Source organism: Lepisosteus oculatus, chromosome 11 (assembly GCF_040954835.1).
Source record: "Lepisosteus oculatus isolate fLepOcu1 chromosome 11, fLepOcu1.hap2, whole genome shotgun sequence".
Classification (NCBI taxonomy): Eukaryota; Metazoa; Chordata; class Actinopteri; order Semionotiformes; family Lepisosteidae; genus Lepisosteus; species Lepisosteus oculatus.
The window spans coordinates 33,192,333-33,209,869 of record NC_090706.1 but is presented as its reverse complement, the minus strand read 5'-3'; the positions used below and the strand labels follow the sequence as shown (position 1 = coordinate 33,209,869).

Sequence of the window (17,537 nt, the reverse complement as noted above, 5' to 3'; positions counted from 1 at the left end):
TCCTTTCTTCAACACAATTAGATTGTGTTGTGTTATTCGTAAGTCATGGCTAGCCTGTGCTCTTTAAGCCGGAACTAGTGTGAATAACACTTCTGCCAAGATCGATTCTACATTTTTATCAATCCAAACAGACATATTGACAAGATAGCAAAAGCACCAGAGGGAAATGCAGGTAGAGCTAACTGAGTCTTTCTTCCACCTTTACTCTCCCCCCTTGTGCTTGTTACCTTGCCCCTGACTGATTAAATGCTTTGCTGCAGAATTTTTAATACCTTTTAACCTCTAAGCTGTGCCAGCTCTGTGAGAATGCCTGCCAGCTGGGCTAGCTATGGATAATTCATGGTAGTTGCTGGCTACTAATTCACTGGGACAATGAAAGGCCATAATTTATGAGCAAGTCTTTTCCTGGCTGAGGGGGTATTCTTAGCATCAGTGCCTTATATTTACTTGAATTTCCCACTGGGGAGTTCAGGTGGAGCCTTACCGAAATTGTGACTGACATTTGTGCGTCTATAAAGTGATTGGACTTTGACATACTTTTTGACATACTACTGCCTTTAGAGAAGCGTTGAATAGTTCCCTTTGCACTTATCATTATAGGACAATATAGAGACATAAGATTTTCAGGCTATAAAATGCCTTTAAAATGACTATTAAATTGGTCAGTGTTTTTCCACAGAAGTAGACTGAGGTTACTGTTATCATCAAATTTTGTGATGATTCTAAATTCTAAAATGAATTTAGAATTGCTTGAATCTGTTGTTATTATTAGGAGTTATATTTCTAATCCTATCAGTTTTAATAGTACTTTGATTTATCCTTCAGCTAAGTCCTTTAAGCCCAAACTGCTACTGTGGCTTTAATAAGCAAAACACACTGACTGAAAAACCATGACAGATGTGTTTGTCTTTGGCTCTTTATTTTTTTGTTGCCTTTTCCGTGAACATTATTTTTTCTATGCTTGAAAAAATAGGTGTGAAGATTCTGTGTTAATCCACAGAGTTAACGCTACACAGACTGCCAATATATATATATCCATCCATTTTGCTACCAGCATTGTTGAAAAATGTGTTGGGGGAAAGGTTTGTTGTATTACAATATGTACAACAGTTCTTACATACACCATATATGTTTTTTATACACCATATAATTTAAGTTGCTTTGGATCTTAGCCTCTGAAACTGAAAGGATCGCTAACAGTTCATATTACCTAACCACTCTTTATGTGGAATTTTTTATTCTCTAGTTTTTTAGAATTTTGAAATACATTCTTAAACATGATAAAAGACAGGGTAAGACAAATATGTGAGATACCCCAGCCTGCTGCTTTAGGATGGAAGCAAATGGAATCTGCAACATACTATTTGAACTGGAAAGCAGGGAAGAGCAGGTGTTTGCAACAAATCTCTAGTCTGAAGTTTGTTTTGTACAACCCAAGAATTCAGAGATATAACCTTGGCACCAATATCATGTATTCTTCTGTTTTTTCAAGGTCATTAGAATGGATACTGTGGGCTGAGCCATCCTCTATCAGAATAGTCTGAAAATAGTACATGCTGACCTCTTTTTTAAATGATGCTTTTTTATCATGGCTTTGATTTTGTTTCTGGGTGTTTAAGAAAAGAACACACCAAAGCCTTTTTTATGTCATGCTGTGTGGTGATCTAGGTCTGTGTTGCACTCAAGCTGTAGAATTATTTTTGATCAATTAAAACAGAAATACACCCTAGCATTGTTTTTTTATTAAAAGCTTTATTCACTCCCTAAACATTATAGTGATGGTGATGATACAGTAAAAGAAAGAAAATGGAAAGTATTTGTAATCAGATTCTCAGAGTCTAGCTAGCAGATGCCTTTTGAGAGATGTGCGCTTCCATAGAGATAGTTTAAATAGGTTAATGCCAGGACAGAAGAGGGTAAACTGCTTCTATGTGTTCTTTCTTTGTTCCCAAAGGCTCATTTTGGATCACGTGTCATGTCTATAAAGATTGAATTCTCGGGGGAATAATTTATCTGACATTGAAATGCAACTCATAAACTCCAAACTTTATTTGCAGTTAATCTACCACAGTTTTACAGCTTCACCCCAAGTCATGGTAAACTTCATAGAAACCGAAGACAGCTGCAGAGTACTGTGTTACTGGGGTTGGTTTAAGACTGTGCAAGAATGTTTTTTAATGGCTCTTCTTCAGGTGGTACAGTACATAGTTTTCTGGCACATGTGAAAACAAATTACCAGCTATGAGTTAGAAATTCTTTTGGCTTGTCTCTAGAGAAAAAACGAACAAGGAGGACTGTGGTTCGCAGAGAACAAACGGACCACACAGTTTTTCAATTCCATAGCTTCTAAACCATCTCTTTAACTAGAACTCCAACATTCCTTTTTTCATTCCACAGTTTTCCGAAAGTGACAGCAGTATAGCTTGGGTGTAGTATATAACTGTACATCTGAATTTTAGTCATGCCGTTCTCTTTTATTAAATTTTAGCATTTGCATCTGGTTTTGTTTTTGAAATAATTTGTTAAAAACATTCTTCCATATTATCCTTGTTGATCTTTCAATCTTTCAAGTTCCCATGCCAGAAGAGGAGCAAGATGAAGACTTAACTTCAGTTGCTTTCTTATGTAGGTTGTTCCATCATACATTAGAGACAATCATAGAAAAATAACATTTATGTTTTTAGAAAATCGATTGTGATTTATTGAAAGCTGTGTAAAATGGTTTAGCTAAATTAACATTCGTTTAGTAATTTTAGTAACATTGATTCATATGAAAATTAGAAGTTCAAATAGCCAATGTTTTTTACTAAAATTATCCATTAAAACCATGCTGTGCCTCATTAAACTGTGTGTTATTCCTGCGTGGGTAATGTTTACATCATTATGAATATGTCATAAGTTCATGTAAATTAACCTCCACATTCAGTGTGTGGTCCCCTTGGCTGAACTTTAATGAAGCAATTATTACAATTATAGTTATCTTAGTAACTTTGTAGTTGTCTCAGGAAAAACATAACTTCCACTCCATGGTAGTAAATATAGAAAGTTCACACATCGCTTTAGTGTCCAGTTTGTCCAACGGTCTTTGGTATTGAGGTTTATTTGATGAATATTTCAAACATATAGCTGGACCCTTCTTTACAGCTGCTTGTCTCCTTGTTTTTTATTGGCTCTCTAAACTGGTTCAGCGCCTGTATGACAATATGACATGTCCCGCACAAAACTCTCAGCACAAGCCTCTTTTTTTCTTCATAAGCTAAACAAAGTTAGTACACCAGACAGTACTGAAATGACCCCCAGACCCTGCCCCTTTACTCCTGTTTCTATTCCCCCTCCCTGCCTTAAAGAAAGAACCCTAGGAGGTAGGCTGGGAGATAGGCAAGCATGAAACGTGTTGCCTATTTGATCTTTGACTTCTATTTACAGCTACAGCAGATGGCTTCATTCTGAGGTATTTTTGTGTTGTTTTTTCCAAAGAAATGAAGCAAAGGGCCGCCAATGGAGCAACAGGCTGCTTATTGTGGGGGATATACTCTTCCCCCCGAAAACAGACATTGTTCTACCTTAAACCCACAGTCTGTCTCTGAGGACTTCACTCCTAATCTGCCGTTCTAGTTTTTGTACAGCCTGACAATAGGCCAGTGTGCATGCTGTAAGCAGAGCATTTTTAAAGCAACCACTTGACAAAATGGAGGGACCCAGCACTGCCGAGACAATGAGTATTTTTCTTTTTCTCTGGTCTTGACCACTTACAACAATACATCCATCTGCAGAATTACAAATGGCTCTAGACAAAAACAGTTCATTTGATTGTTTGAAGTGGAACAGCTGAAGGGAAATATTGATAAATAGGATAAAGTTGATGGAAAGCAATGAAATTGCTTGCATAAGTTTCTGAAGGACTATATTCTAGAAAAGGCAGAGATTACTTTCAATATTTTGTGTTAACATGTGAGATGATTTTTTTTATTTCTTCCCAAATTATAGAATTTCAGAAGCTCTATTGTTAGTTTCTTAACCATATAATTACCAAGCCATGAACTGAATTTATTGAAAGCCTTTTAATTTTATTTTTGTGTACTTTGGGCTTTAATTTATTATATACGAGCAGTCAGATTCCTGAAAGTGACCAAACCCAGTCTAAAACTGTTGTAATTTACAGATTCCTGTGGCACCCACTCAGAATTTTTGTATTTCTTTTATATTCTTTAGAAATGTTTGTCTAGACTAAAGATTTCCTGGGCTGTAGATGGTCTGTTTACTAAGATAGGAAAACTCACAAGTCCTAATTTAGTGTTGTAAAATTCTGGACAAATTCATTATATTTAGTATCCTCACATAAATGGAGCAAAGTTGCATTAACTCTGTAGTACTTACAGTAGATAACAGTTCAAATAGATTCTGGAATATCTTTAATTCAAGCCTGTATGTTTATTGTAAATATTGTAAATGAACATGAAATCTAATTGTTTTTTAATTTTCTGTTTCTAGAAGATGATTCCATCGCTGACGTTTGTAGGGTCATTTACATAATCTTTAATTAGTTTAGAAATCATCTCTGCATGGTTTTTCTCCCAGGGCATTAAAAGGGTGTTAATTTAGTTTTACAGCTACCACATTACTTGTTAGAAGCGTATAAATATCCTCATCTAAAATCTGGGAACTGTGCCTCTATTTTAATTTAATTCTAATGTAATTTTCTGTGCCTTTGGGTATAAATGTTCTATTAGTTTTTTTATTATTATACAAAACTACTACTGTTTTTAAGTTGGGCAAATTACAAAGGTCAAGATTTAGCAATATAAAGAGCTTTACAAACAAAGTTTTTGTTTTCAATTAATAATTTAACAGATTTTCATCTTGTCGTTTCCCACATGGTTAGGTAGAAATGTTTCCTCTTAATGTTCCTTCTTTCTGTTTTTGTCCTGTTGTCATACATGTAATTCTCTCTTTCATTGAGTCGGTAGTAGTTTTTTTTGGGGGGTTGACTTTGTAAGTTCCCTCCGGGTTTACACATCTCACTTCAAATTCGGTCTATTTAAAGCTGTTGAAATGGGCTCACAATCTTTAATAATCAAGGATTCAACCTGTTTTAATATCTATTAAATCACTGTAGGTTTTACAAACTTGTTATAACAGGTCCTATTGATATGTTCTCCTAAGAGGTGTCAGAGGTTTTTCTCACCTTTTGTCACTTCTTTGGGAAATTTGGGATGGAAACAGACCTTGTCTAATCATTCCTTTTCTCCCTCTGTAGACTCCATGCTCTCCCTGTCAGAGTACAGTTCGGAAACCAGCCTGGTAAACGTTTGGAGTGTGTTTGAGTGTGCCATTGTGATTTTGTGTGACTAACACCCAGCCTGGATACCTCCTATGGCATTGAGAAATCAATTAGACAATGCAGTTAAACAGGTCACTGCATGTGGGAAATAATGTCCCAGCTGTCATTGGACAATTTCAGGAGCTGCTTTTACCTGTGATAGAATTGATGATAGTGGTTGGCATAAGCCTTAGATTTTGTGCCGCTACAGCTATAAGAAATTTAATTTTTTGGTTAAAAAATGTCTGAAAGCTAAACACTAGCAATATGCATTCTGGAGTTTTAGAACCTAGAATGAGAAATCCATTTATAATATGGAGAGAAGTATTAAAAAGATGATTTAGTATTTGCTTTTGGTATTTGGTCTTTAACTACTCTATGAATGGAAGTAACCATTGGTGTCACTCACTTGGAACTTAACACAGTAGATTAGATGCAGTCACGATTTGGTGTTTTTTGTTCCTTTTGTAACATGGCTAATGTATGTTTAACTGTTTTCTGATGCATGCTTGTTTGGTGTTTTAATTTGTTTCCTTCATATTTCAGTACCTCAGACTTTTGCAGCCACTATTTTTCATTTTTTATTTCTTTCTTTGAATGCCTTGAAAGCAGATCTGCTCTGGTGGCAAATATCCTTGGTTTTATGGAGGGGATTTAGAAAGGCATTCAGTCCTTCAATCTAGACAGTAAAACCAAACCATGCTCATATGTCATCAGCAATTGTACAGAAGTAGGCTATTTCCACAACCACCACATGTCGGCAGTATACTATGTCATCAGAACATGAACCATTTCAGCTGCAGTGTGCAAGATGGGTTAAAAATAACTCTCTCTTTGTTGGTCTCCACTGAGAGACATTAAAGTCTGGTGGCGATGATTCATTCTCTTCATAGTGTAACAGAAGGAAACAGATCAAAGCTGATTCACAAATATTCAGAAGAGAATGTCATGTGGTTTAAAATGAATGCAGTGGTTCTACAAATACGCAGTAAATGGGCCTCCTTCATGGTCCTGCTGTAATGTAATCCCACGCACTTCTTAAATCTTTTAATGTTGTGAAGCTTCCCTCCAGAGCTGTGAAAAATGCCTTTTGTTTTTATTTAAATTTAAATGCAGTTCTTCAAATTAGTGAGAACGTTCTATGTGTATCTCCTTTTCGGATTTCTTTCGACCATATTGCATTGTCCCTACGTGCTACACTTCAGTAACACTAACTTGTACAAAGTTGCACTTCTCCCCAATTGAAATTTTGTGTGTAGAAGTAGCTAATCTCTTGCTGAAAGAGGTTTATTGTTGAAGCAACGATTATTGACCAGAATTCCCATTGTCCAAGTAAATGACATCCAAAAAATAACTCTTTATTTTAATGTGCCTTTCCATACCCATAATAATGATAAAGAAAGACAAAAAGGTACATTTCAAAAGTAAAACAAAAAATAAAAACAAACTGAACAGAATGCAGGGAAGTCAGACACAGGCTCCAGTAAGTGAGTTTTGAATTCTGATTTGAAGAGAATCAAGCAATTTGGGTCTCAAGGAGCTGAAGGAAGGGCATCCCATGACAAAGGGGCAGTGACAAAAAAAAAAAGCATGATGAGCAAAAGTCCCAGATTTAGTCCGAGGTACAGTGAGCGAGGCATCAGCCTCACCTGAACGGAGCCCGTGGGAGAGAGGCTTTTATTTGTTTGAGTAGTTTGGTCTCCCCGCAGGTTTCCTATCTTGTTTTATACAATACTCAGAATCTTGCCATCCCATATACTGTATATCCACTTTCACTTCTAGTTGCTCACTAGCTTGTCCGCTGCAAGAGCTGCCACAGCATGTCAGTTAGAGAGAATCCAAGACTACATTCCAGCTCCTTTTGGAGGATTCCCAAGTGTTCCCAGGCCAGCCGGGAAGGGTAGCCCCTCCAGTGGCTCTGGTGTCAGCCTTGATGGCTCCCCCTGTAGGGCCATCCAGTCCTCGTGCATGTAGAACATCTAGGGGCATGTAGAACTCCTGGGAGCTTCTCAATCTGTAGAAATAGAAAATCTGATCGAAGCCTCTCCCACACAGCCATGATTCTCGACCTGTCGTAGATTGTAAGCCCAACAGCTCGGTGATTAGACAAAGTTCAGGACTGTAGGTGAGGATGGGAGTGTGTATCTATTTGTGAATCGAGAGGTTCATGTGCGTTTCATCATCATGGACAGGATGCTACAGGCGCTGTGCCTATTCTGTAGGCAGCTTCAAAAGGCCACTGGGTACTTGAACCCACTGGTTAAGAACAGCATAGCTGCTGGGTTCATCGACAGTAACAAGCTCCTCATTACAAGTAATGATCCTCAGAGAGTTAATCGGATCTAATCACGCACATAAATAATTTAATCAATACCTTTCCATTTAAACAATATATTTATGAATATTACTGATGTATAGTTTATTGATTTCGTGAAGTTAGCCCTAGAATAAGCACTGACCATTTATGGATCTGCACATTGTCTGATGGAGTTGCATGCTTAGAAAATGACCACTTTATAGAACAGTCAGTACATTTCTTAAAAGAAAGTAAATGAGAGAGATAATTCCATGTGAAAAATTTAGAAAGCATTTTGAAAGAGAACATTTTTTGGAGGATAGTCTAGTAAATAACTTGATTGGACGGTCAATGAATCTATTTTGTAGTAATGTCATTTGAGTGCTTTCGTCTGTCACTGGATTGTTTGCAATTCCCCCTAGTGGAAGTCTTGAGTAAGTGCTCCATTACAGTTGTTCTGCCTGTTTGCACTCATTTCACTGTGGTAGTTTTAATTTTCTGTCTGCGGTAGTAAACTCTTCATAGCAAGTGATCCCTGCCCCTGTGGAAACCTGGGGTAATAATGATGGGATTAATATCTAGTTTAATTAAACCATTAAATTAACTATTGTCTTCCCTTTCCTCAGATTTACTTAGCTGTGTTCTGCAGGCACAAAAGATCTAAAAATATGCCCAGATATCCCCTCTTTACTATATGAAACTTGTGAGGAAGTAGCCATAGATTAAGAACAAGCACACAGCTGCTTTTGTTCCTTCTCATTGTTTTCAGAGTATGTTTTATTTGTATACACATTCATGCAGAAAGGAAGGGGGGAAATATATATATAGCACTTCTCACTGGTAATGAATAGTGCTGTTTGTAGAAACAAGTTGTAATTGGTAGTGCTCCTCTGCGTTAACAAACATATCCTACAGTACCACCTCTTCAAATGGAGGGTTTGAGGCCTTTTTATTTTGTACGTTTGCTGCTATTTATGTAAAGCATAGCCTAATTAAGCCTCCCAGGAGCAGGGTTCAGCAGTGTGTAAATGACAATTAAAGCTTTCAATGTAAAACTTAACAGTGTCTGATTTGGGAACTTTTGCAATGGTGCAGTTTATTAAAAGCCAATGTGTTCCTTATAAGGTTATCATAAGATCAGGCCACTTCCTGTGGCCACTCTCTGCCACCCTCTTCAGTCCTTTCTCTGCTTTCTCAGATCCTGTGGGAATCAAGCTGCTGACTGGAAAGCAACTTCACAAACCTCTGATTTATTATGATCTTGAAAATCAGCTTGCTTGATAAAACTGAAATTGATAGCTGGACTTATTCTTTAAAAAAAAATACATATCTTCTTAAAGAAATACGGCTACAAAAGGAACAGTTCAGTGTGCTTTTCTGCAGTTCCATGGTTTGTAACACATAAAGACTATAATCATTTCAGATATGGCATTGTAACAGCATCGTTTGTGGTACAATTTTTTTTTTCCGGATTTAATTTTTTAGATTAATAGAGGCCTGAAAACTCTGAATGATCATTGATACAAAAGACAAAGGGAATTTGTATTCTCCTGGGGGGTTGGGAAGTCTGACAAAAAAAGAAATGACTGAAGAATTTTGTCATGGTATAAGGCAGTTCTCGGCTGTACCTGAGATCACAAAGTGAAACCTAATGTTTTCTCATTTCTAAAAATATTAACTTTGCTTTTCAATTAGAAGGTACTGAGATAGGTCTTAACTGTAAAATACAACTTCAGGCATTAGTGCTAATACAGTACAGTAGAAAGATGCAGACAAAATTGGGGTTTTGTGCATCATATATTGCATAAGTGTATTCTCAAAAACTTCTTCCTTTGTCTTATATGCTTTCATTAATGACAAAGGCGGGGAGTTGAAAATGAACTATGCATTTAAAAGTATGATAATAAATTAGGCTTTAGTGAAAACCAAACCTTAATCGGAGTGAATTGACTGAAAGGGATGAAGCCACCGTTTTCTTTTTATTTGCATTACGTTATCAATGTAATTAATTTTGCAATCAAATGGTTTTCTGTTGCGATGGAGGCTCCCCACCGTCATGAGAGGGTTAAGATGGAGAGTGCTGCTTGCTTGCTGGCTTCTCCCCCTGACCTAAATAAGACAGCTTCATATCCTCAGGGTCTCAATCAGCTCCCCGGTTTAGATCCAATGCCGCCTTCCCACACAGGAAGAGAGGTTGTCTGTCTTTGCCTCTGTGGAAATGCTCTGGTTTTGGTGTAAGTGCAGACGATTATACCGTATAGGAGCTATTTTATGAAAGCACAGAGGCGGCGTGGAACAAAAGAACAAAAGGGATCTGAGTTCTAGTCAGTAAAAGAAAAACAAACAAAAGGGCAGGATGCGGCAATTTACCCTTCATAGGATAGATTTCTCCTTGCCCCTGCTTGTCATTTATTTAATTTGGCTTACTTCCTCCATGCAGAAGATTGTCACAGCCCATATGTACTCTGACACGCAAGGCTGTGTGCGGTTTTTTTCTCTCTCAAGGGTGGGGATGGTGAAAGCAGACAAAGAAGCTTAGCTGTGTTCTGTTGCCGGCTGCACTCTCAGTGCACACAGCACTGGTGTACCTGTACTGTCCCATAGACACCTTTGGTCCTGCTCCATGAAATATCACAGTCAGTGAACATATGAAGCAGTATTTTAACAAAATACACCCCCCCCCCCCCCCCAGTGCAAGTGCATAGGATGAATGATAAGAGACATTAATGTTTGAATTATCTCTGAATCGAAACACTTAACAGTTCCAATTTAACAGTTTCAAATTCACTCCATAGCAATAATTGCATGCTTTGCAAATGAGGGAGATCCACAAATCTGTTAAACACTATTTTACTTTGCAGGAAGGAGAGGATGGCGCATCCAGGGGCAGTGAAGCATAATGCGTTTTGTTAGATGTTGTCCTCCTCTCCAGTCCTGTGAAGCTGGGACTTTGTGTTGCCTCAGTGGAGGTCGCATGCCTGCTGTCGCTCTTCTGGCCCCTAACATTTTCACCATTGTTTTATTTCACATTTCTTGTCATTACTATAAGTATGTTTTTGCAAAGAAACCTCAGCACAGAACACTTTTCTACTGTTTAGCAGACTGTAAGCAGAAACTTTCTCAAAAAGTATTCCTCACAGAGAATGGGTTAGAAGTCAGATTGTAAATTTACTCTTCTTTTCATAAAGAAGATTTTCTGACAGGCCGGAATTCTCATCCAACTACTTAAATCTTACTCAAATCCTTTAAAAGGTAAGTCAAAACTGCTGTGACAGAACTTACCTTGTGGTAAACCATTTTCAAGATAATTTATTTGATATAAAGATCCTTCCATTTTATAATCTATTTATCCAGTAGAGGGTCACAGGGGAGCTGGAGCAAGCAATGGGCACAAGGTAGAATATACACTGGACAGGATGCCGGTCAATCGCAGGCCATGCACATACACAAACCAAATTGATGTCATTATACACAGTATATAAAATTGTTTTTATTCTAGAGTGTATTGATCTTTCTAGCATCAACTCAGTCTAGGTTGGCATTGCTAAGAACAGTAGCCTTTTAACAGTGAAACACAGCAGTTAATAAGATAAATATAAATATACTTCCTGTTGCAAGGAATGCAGAGTTGAAATAAATGGAGAGTAACTCGATTTAATTCATCATGTGATGTTTCAATGTCTGGCAAGAATGCTGCAATTCTTAAAGCATTTTATAAACCTGGTTTTCTGGCTGAATTCTGAATTTGCTTGCATTGGCAATTCTAGTTGTCATTAGATACAGGATTTCATCAGTAGAATAAGTAGTCAAATATACAGTTTAATACAACAGAAAAAAATATTAAAACTGTTTTTAAAAAGACGGGATGCAGTATGCAGGTTCCAGAACATTTCATGATTCGTACCAAAAACATCATGCTAGCTGTTCTTTTGTACAATGTCCTCCAAAAGTATTAGGACAACAAAGTATAAAAATGCTATTTTTACTTTATAGTCAATTTGGGATCTTTTGATTAATTCAAACGACATGTACAATATAACATGCAATTTATTTTTGAGTATTTCAATGCCAACATTTGATCATATTACAACAGAAATGTATTGTGTTCAACTCAATCATGGTTACTTGAAATAAGTCACTATAAAATTAAGTACTTTTCAGAGTGTAAAAGTCAATATTTGCTTCCCCTTGATACCTTGATATTCTATACAGTATATGCTATTTGCAGTCCCAGTACTTTTGGAGGGCACTGTTTGTTGATTTATTAGACTACGTGTTTGCTGCGCTTTCATTTAACCTTATACAGTGGCATGAATGAGGTTTGCTCAATGATAAAACCTGCAGTAAAAAACGCATCTAAAAGCCCTCTCTGTGTAGCAGGCTTAACAACCAGGGAAATGACTTGGGGGCTCGCATACAACTCTACATTATCCCTCCCTGCCAAAAGTACCGGATATTGCATCCTTCTGAGCCCCACAAGCTGTAACCTTTGTCTTTCTCAGTAATTTCTTACTCTTGCTCCAGTATAAACACACAGCAGTGGAAAGTTTGAGGCGTCCAGATTGCAGATCAGACATGTTTCTTTCCTGCCAGGCCTGTCAGTATCCATTATATTTCAGGGGTACGTGGCAATTAAATGTGCTGTTATTTCACATCTTTTTTTTGCGACTGAGTTTTGTGAAAAAATTCAAAACATACCTAACTTTGCATATAAATTGTTGATATAAAGAGATAAAGACATGTTTCCATAAAAACATCATCACAACCTGCTTGTTTTTAGTAGTTTACTCCTTGTGTTCAGTGCTAAACAATTTAGGAGGAGAGTTAAAAGACTCTCAGTACTGCCAGTGTATGTCTATTATTCAGAAAGTAATAGCTTTCATCTCTAAAACTTTTTAGTAATCCCTTTAAATAGTATAATGCGTATTTTGAAGATGTTTTACTTGCCAAAAAATGCTTATGTTTAGGATAAAAGCTTTAAATTAGAGGTCATTTAATAAGGTCCGTAGAATTACACACAGCAGCCTCTATTTTGACATGCCGCTCAAAAACACACAAGAACTCTGCATTGCTCCTACAGCATGAAAGAGAATATTGATTTGTTTACTATTTAAAGCCGTGTGCGTCATTCCTGATTTTGCTTATTTCAAGATGCTGCCCAGGACACTCCTCCATGTCATCAGTATTCATCACCATGAATAACAGCATGGCCCAGAATGGCACTGGACCGATGCATGTTCCTTTCTCACATTTTATCTGGTCTGGACCAAAGACCAGCTTTTATGGCTCCACTGAAAGGCAGCCCAAACTGAACAATAAATACGTTTGGTGTTTTCCAGCACATTCGTGAACAGATTGGATGATTAACTTATTTTTCTGACTGTGGCATAGATGTTCGCTTATGTAAGTGTGCGCGGGACCCTATGGAGACAGTTTGTCACTTTCCTTCCTCCAAGTGCGTCTCATACTTGGCCTGTAGCTCGCAGGCTAATCACCCGCAGACCCTCATTTCAGAGAACAGAAGGCAGCAGCTGCCAGCCTTGGCAAGGACCACTTTTTTTCCATTTCTTGATTTTCCTTTGTTTTACAACCTTTAAAGAGCTAGAACATATCGCTCTCTCTACAGTTTTCGTAGGCTTCATTTTATTCCTTTGTTATGGGCTTCAGAAATTGGTAACCCAACCAAACCAGGCTCTGGTAATTGCTCTGTTTTCATTCACATCGGGAGTCCTCCATGTATTAGAACTGAATCTGCAAGTTAAAACATAAATAAAGCTCGCTTGTGCAGCTCTGATACCTTTCTTTTTGTAATTCTAGCCAATCGAAGAGCTGGCAACGCTGTCACCTCAATCCTGGCCAAAGAGCTGATGCAGGACGATGCTGTTGCTACCACGCCCAAGAAAAAGACTAAAGTCGAGAAGCAGGAGATGCAGGAAAACGCAGTGGAAACAGATGAGGCAGAAGCCCTAGAAGACATCTTAGAAGCCCCACCAGCGAGATCCAGTTAAAAGAAAAATGACCACAAGACTCGAGGTTGCCGCAATCGAAAAGAGAGCACACAGCAACTCCTGTTTCAGAGTTCAGATCATGCCTTCCTTAAACAAGACAGCCTGACAGGCACTAAAAAGTGTGAGATGGAGAGGAGGATGCCTGTCTTTGTGTTTGTTGAAAGACTTTTTTTTTAATTGTTATTCTACGTTTACTTTTAACACTGGTATGGTTGCTGTAGGCACCTATTTACACTGGATCAGTCTGTTAGAATGTATAAACTAAGGATCTCTTAACATGCATGTGCATGAAACATAATGTCTTAGCACTGAAATCTTCAAGTGAAAGCCCAAGATTGTTAGGGGACGATTTGGTCAGCTATAAATTCACTATTTCTTAACTATATTTCAGTGTAATGTTCATGGCGAAGGCAATGAGCTCATAATTATTTATTACCAGTGAGATAAGGACAAATTTTACACAAAATAGCAAGGGGGACTTGGGTTTTGGAGTCGGACTTGTTTGTGCAAGCTATTGGTCTTCTACACCAGAACGTTCCTGGCAGTGGCTGGAATTGACTAAAATGTAACTTGAGAACGTTTTACAGATACATCTTATGTATGCGGTGCATCTTTAAAAAAAATAAAATTCCTAAATGCAGTTACCTGTATAAAAGTGCCAATATAATTTAAATGTGAGCACACTTCAGATAAAAAGTCGTTTCAGATGATAAGGCTAATGTAGAAAGCGTCACCACATGATTTCCTGCCAGTTCCCTTTCTGTCAATCTGGTACCTCACCACCTTTTTGTTGTGTATTTAAGGAGATGTAAGTTTTTTTAGTGTTCTTGATGTCTGCATTTAAACATCTTTTTGTATAATGGTTTATTTAGAAATACAGTATCTCTGAAAATGCACTGAGTGTAAAATTCAAAATTTTAAAAGCACGTGAAATTTAGAATTACTCGGTAAGTCTTGCGGTGTCATTTTTAGTCAGCTCCAGCCATAAGAGGTGGTATGCATAAGTGTTAGATCTTTTTTTATTGGATTTACAGCATTTAAGGGAGTTTCAGGTTCTAGAATTATAAATTAAGGGCAAATTAAATGACATATGCCACGACATCATCTTCTGGTCTCTTCTGTATTCAATGTAGTGCTTACGTATTCAAAAACAAGAATGTACCTACTGTAGGTACAGTAGCTTCATCAGGCATGTCATCAATTGACGTCAATGAGGTTAATAATGGGTCATTTGTAAAGCCTTCTGTAATGTTCAGCTGGTGGTCATCAGCTTCTGCGTCATGCTGGTGGGTGTCTAGTAATGATTATCTTGCAGCACTGACAACATTTTCTCTTCCAAAATACTGCTGGGATGGAATCTGACCGAACAGAATGCTGAGTAATCTCCAGTATTATTGCTGGAGAAAACTATTTTTCTTAAACATTCTTCCTTCTCGTCATGATGCAGTTCTGAAAGGTGTGTGTACCTTTGTGTTTTAGCCCCTGGAGGAGGCTGCTGTTTGACGTGTTCTATTTTAACATGTTTAAGTATCAGTCACATATCATAAGGTCATGAACGTTTGTGCTGATGCTATCTGTGAAGTTCCGCTGAGGTGTGTGCTTAATTAGGATCAATTAAATCCAAAAAGAGACATTTTCCCAGGACGCATATTAATAAGAAAATAATCAGTTAATTATTGATTTATTTTTTGCAATACTGAATTTTATTTCTTGTACAGTTTATGATTCATTCTGTTTTCCTTGTAGGACCCCATGTCACAGAAAAGAATGAAAACAACTCATTTCGAGAAAGTACTGTTTTTTTAACATTGTGATATCAATGAAATTTGAAAAAGTGAATACTAATAATGGGATTCACATCAGGGTAAAATTTTAAGCTAGTGTTCCGCTATAGCTTAATTTTATGTTCATTTTTTTTATTTTGAATAATGTTTTAATATAAGTGATACAGAATCAATTACCTTTTTTCATGCTATTTGTCTCCTCTTTAGTGGAATGTTACTTCTATATTGAACAGTATTTACAGTAGGTATTCTTTGCAGCTGTTAAAGTATTGAAGCTCAGAAGATTAAAAATGTATTGAATATGTTCTTGTCAGTGAGATTTTGTTTTTTAATGAGTTATCCAGACGTTTTCACAATTGATTTTTCCGCTGAAAAACTCTGTCTATCATCTGTGTTGTGTATATCACTTAGAGAATACTGATTTTTGACTATTTAAAATCAGACAAAGATGATTAGCCATTTCTGTTAAGTCTTGTCCTGATGCAGGATCTGTGATATGTACACATACTGTAGGGTGTTTTTCTTTTTCTACTCTAAGTTTACCTGTCATATCACCAGGCTACAGTGATACTATTTACTGTTCTTCTCCCTGTGTAATTTATTTAATTTATGTTAAATGGTGATAAAAGCTTTCAGCTGGCTTTCACAATGTGTTAAATCTTTGTGCACTATCTCTACATCTCCAGTTATTGCCCCTTGTGTTTGCTATCTGAAAACCAGAAGTGGACAAAAGACCATCTGAATTTGACCATCTGAGGTATGAATTTGAATCACTTACAGAAATGGCTTCCTCAGGGAGTGAGGAACCCACTGAAGCTCAGCAGGTGTGAGCCTGGCCAGTACCTGGATGGGAGACCTCCTAGGAATGCTAAGGTTGGTGCTGGAAGAGGTGTTAGTGTGTATAGTAGGGGCGCTCACACGGAGGTCTGGGCCCCGATAGTGATGGGGGACACTATACGGTAAAAAAGGACCCGTTCTTCGGATGAGATGTAGAACTGAGGTCCAGACTCTCTGTGGTCATTTTTATTAGAGACTGTGCAAGAGACAATACAGTTCCTCAGACTACTGACCTATTAGTAACCAAATAAGCAGACCAAAGGGACTCATTTCATTTGTAACCAGTACAAATGCAGGAAAAAAACGGTATTAAATGTACTTGTGTTTGAAATGTAAGACTTCCTCCTTCTTGAGGAAGCATTTTAGACCATACATTTTGCTTGGTTTTCACCTGGTATAGATGTTTCGCCTTTTGTCTTTATGAAATGCCACATTAACAAAAATGTTGATACTTTTGGAGACTAGTTGCACTGTGAATAAAAGTTTAAATAATCAAGAACGTAGATCCAGTGAGGAAAGGCCAAGTAATGGGTTATGATGAAGGTGTAGGTGTAATATGGGGGGGGGGTGACAGGAAATGTTTCCTTCACAGTTTTGGCTGTGTGTGTTGTGATTCATTCAGGAAGCACCTGGGCATGAGGCCCAAAATAAGACCAGCAAAGTTTTTCTCCAAGACACAGAAGAGTTATTTCAAAACCAGTCCTCTCTTCAATTCCTGTTTATTTGTTGGGGAGGAATTGGCAAGCGGAAGGATTTGTGCAGAACAGGAAGTGAATAGGTGGCGCTGTAAGACCATGAATGAAAGTTTTCTCTTCCAGTGACCTCTGCCCTGGTAGTGCGTCAACAAAAGTGTCACAAACTCTCTGCGAGGACAACTCAGGATGTAAATCTCAGATCAGATGTTTTTTTAATCCATGTTAATGAACAACTCAAGCCAATATTTTTCAGTCATCAACAGGCTTAGCATTGTAACATGTTTAGGAAACTGGCCTGTTGTAAATATGTGGAATGGGATATTAATGTTACTTCTGAAAATACAAGTCGATGGAATTGCAAGAGAACATCATCATGTTGGGTTCACAGTTGGGTTCTTCCCTGATGTCGCACACTCAGTTTTTTGTAGGGCTTTGAAGCTTGTCTTCAATCACGCCTTTTGAAAATGTACAGTATATTATTCTTTATATAGTATATAGACGCCTAATTTCTTACTGCTAGGTATGGGGGATTTTCTGATTCATTTACGACTGATATTCAGTGGACTGTATAACCAGTCTGGCACAAGGTTTACCATT

At 37.5% G+C, this 17,537-nt stretch overlaps 1 protein-coding gene across 1 annotated transcript in view; it reads left to right on the top strand.

Annotated features, from left to right (window-relative positions):
- LOC102689798 (protein diaphanous homolog 1) overlaps positions 1 to 15,710 on the top strand; it is a 141,130-nt gene extending 125,420 nt beyond the window's left edge. The window contains exon 27 of the mRNA XM_069195787.1: positions 13,434 to 15,710. Coding sequence (XP_069051888.1) covers positions 13,434 to 13,624 — 191 coding nt within the window. The 3' untranslated portion in view covers positions 13,625 to 15,710. The remainder of the gene's footprint in view (positions 1 to 13,433) is intronic.
- Positions 15,711 to 17,537: the final 1,827 nt, after the last annotated feature.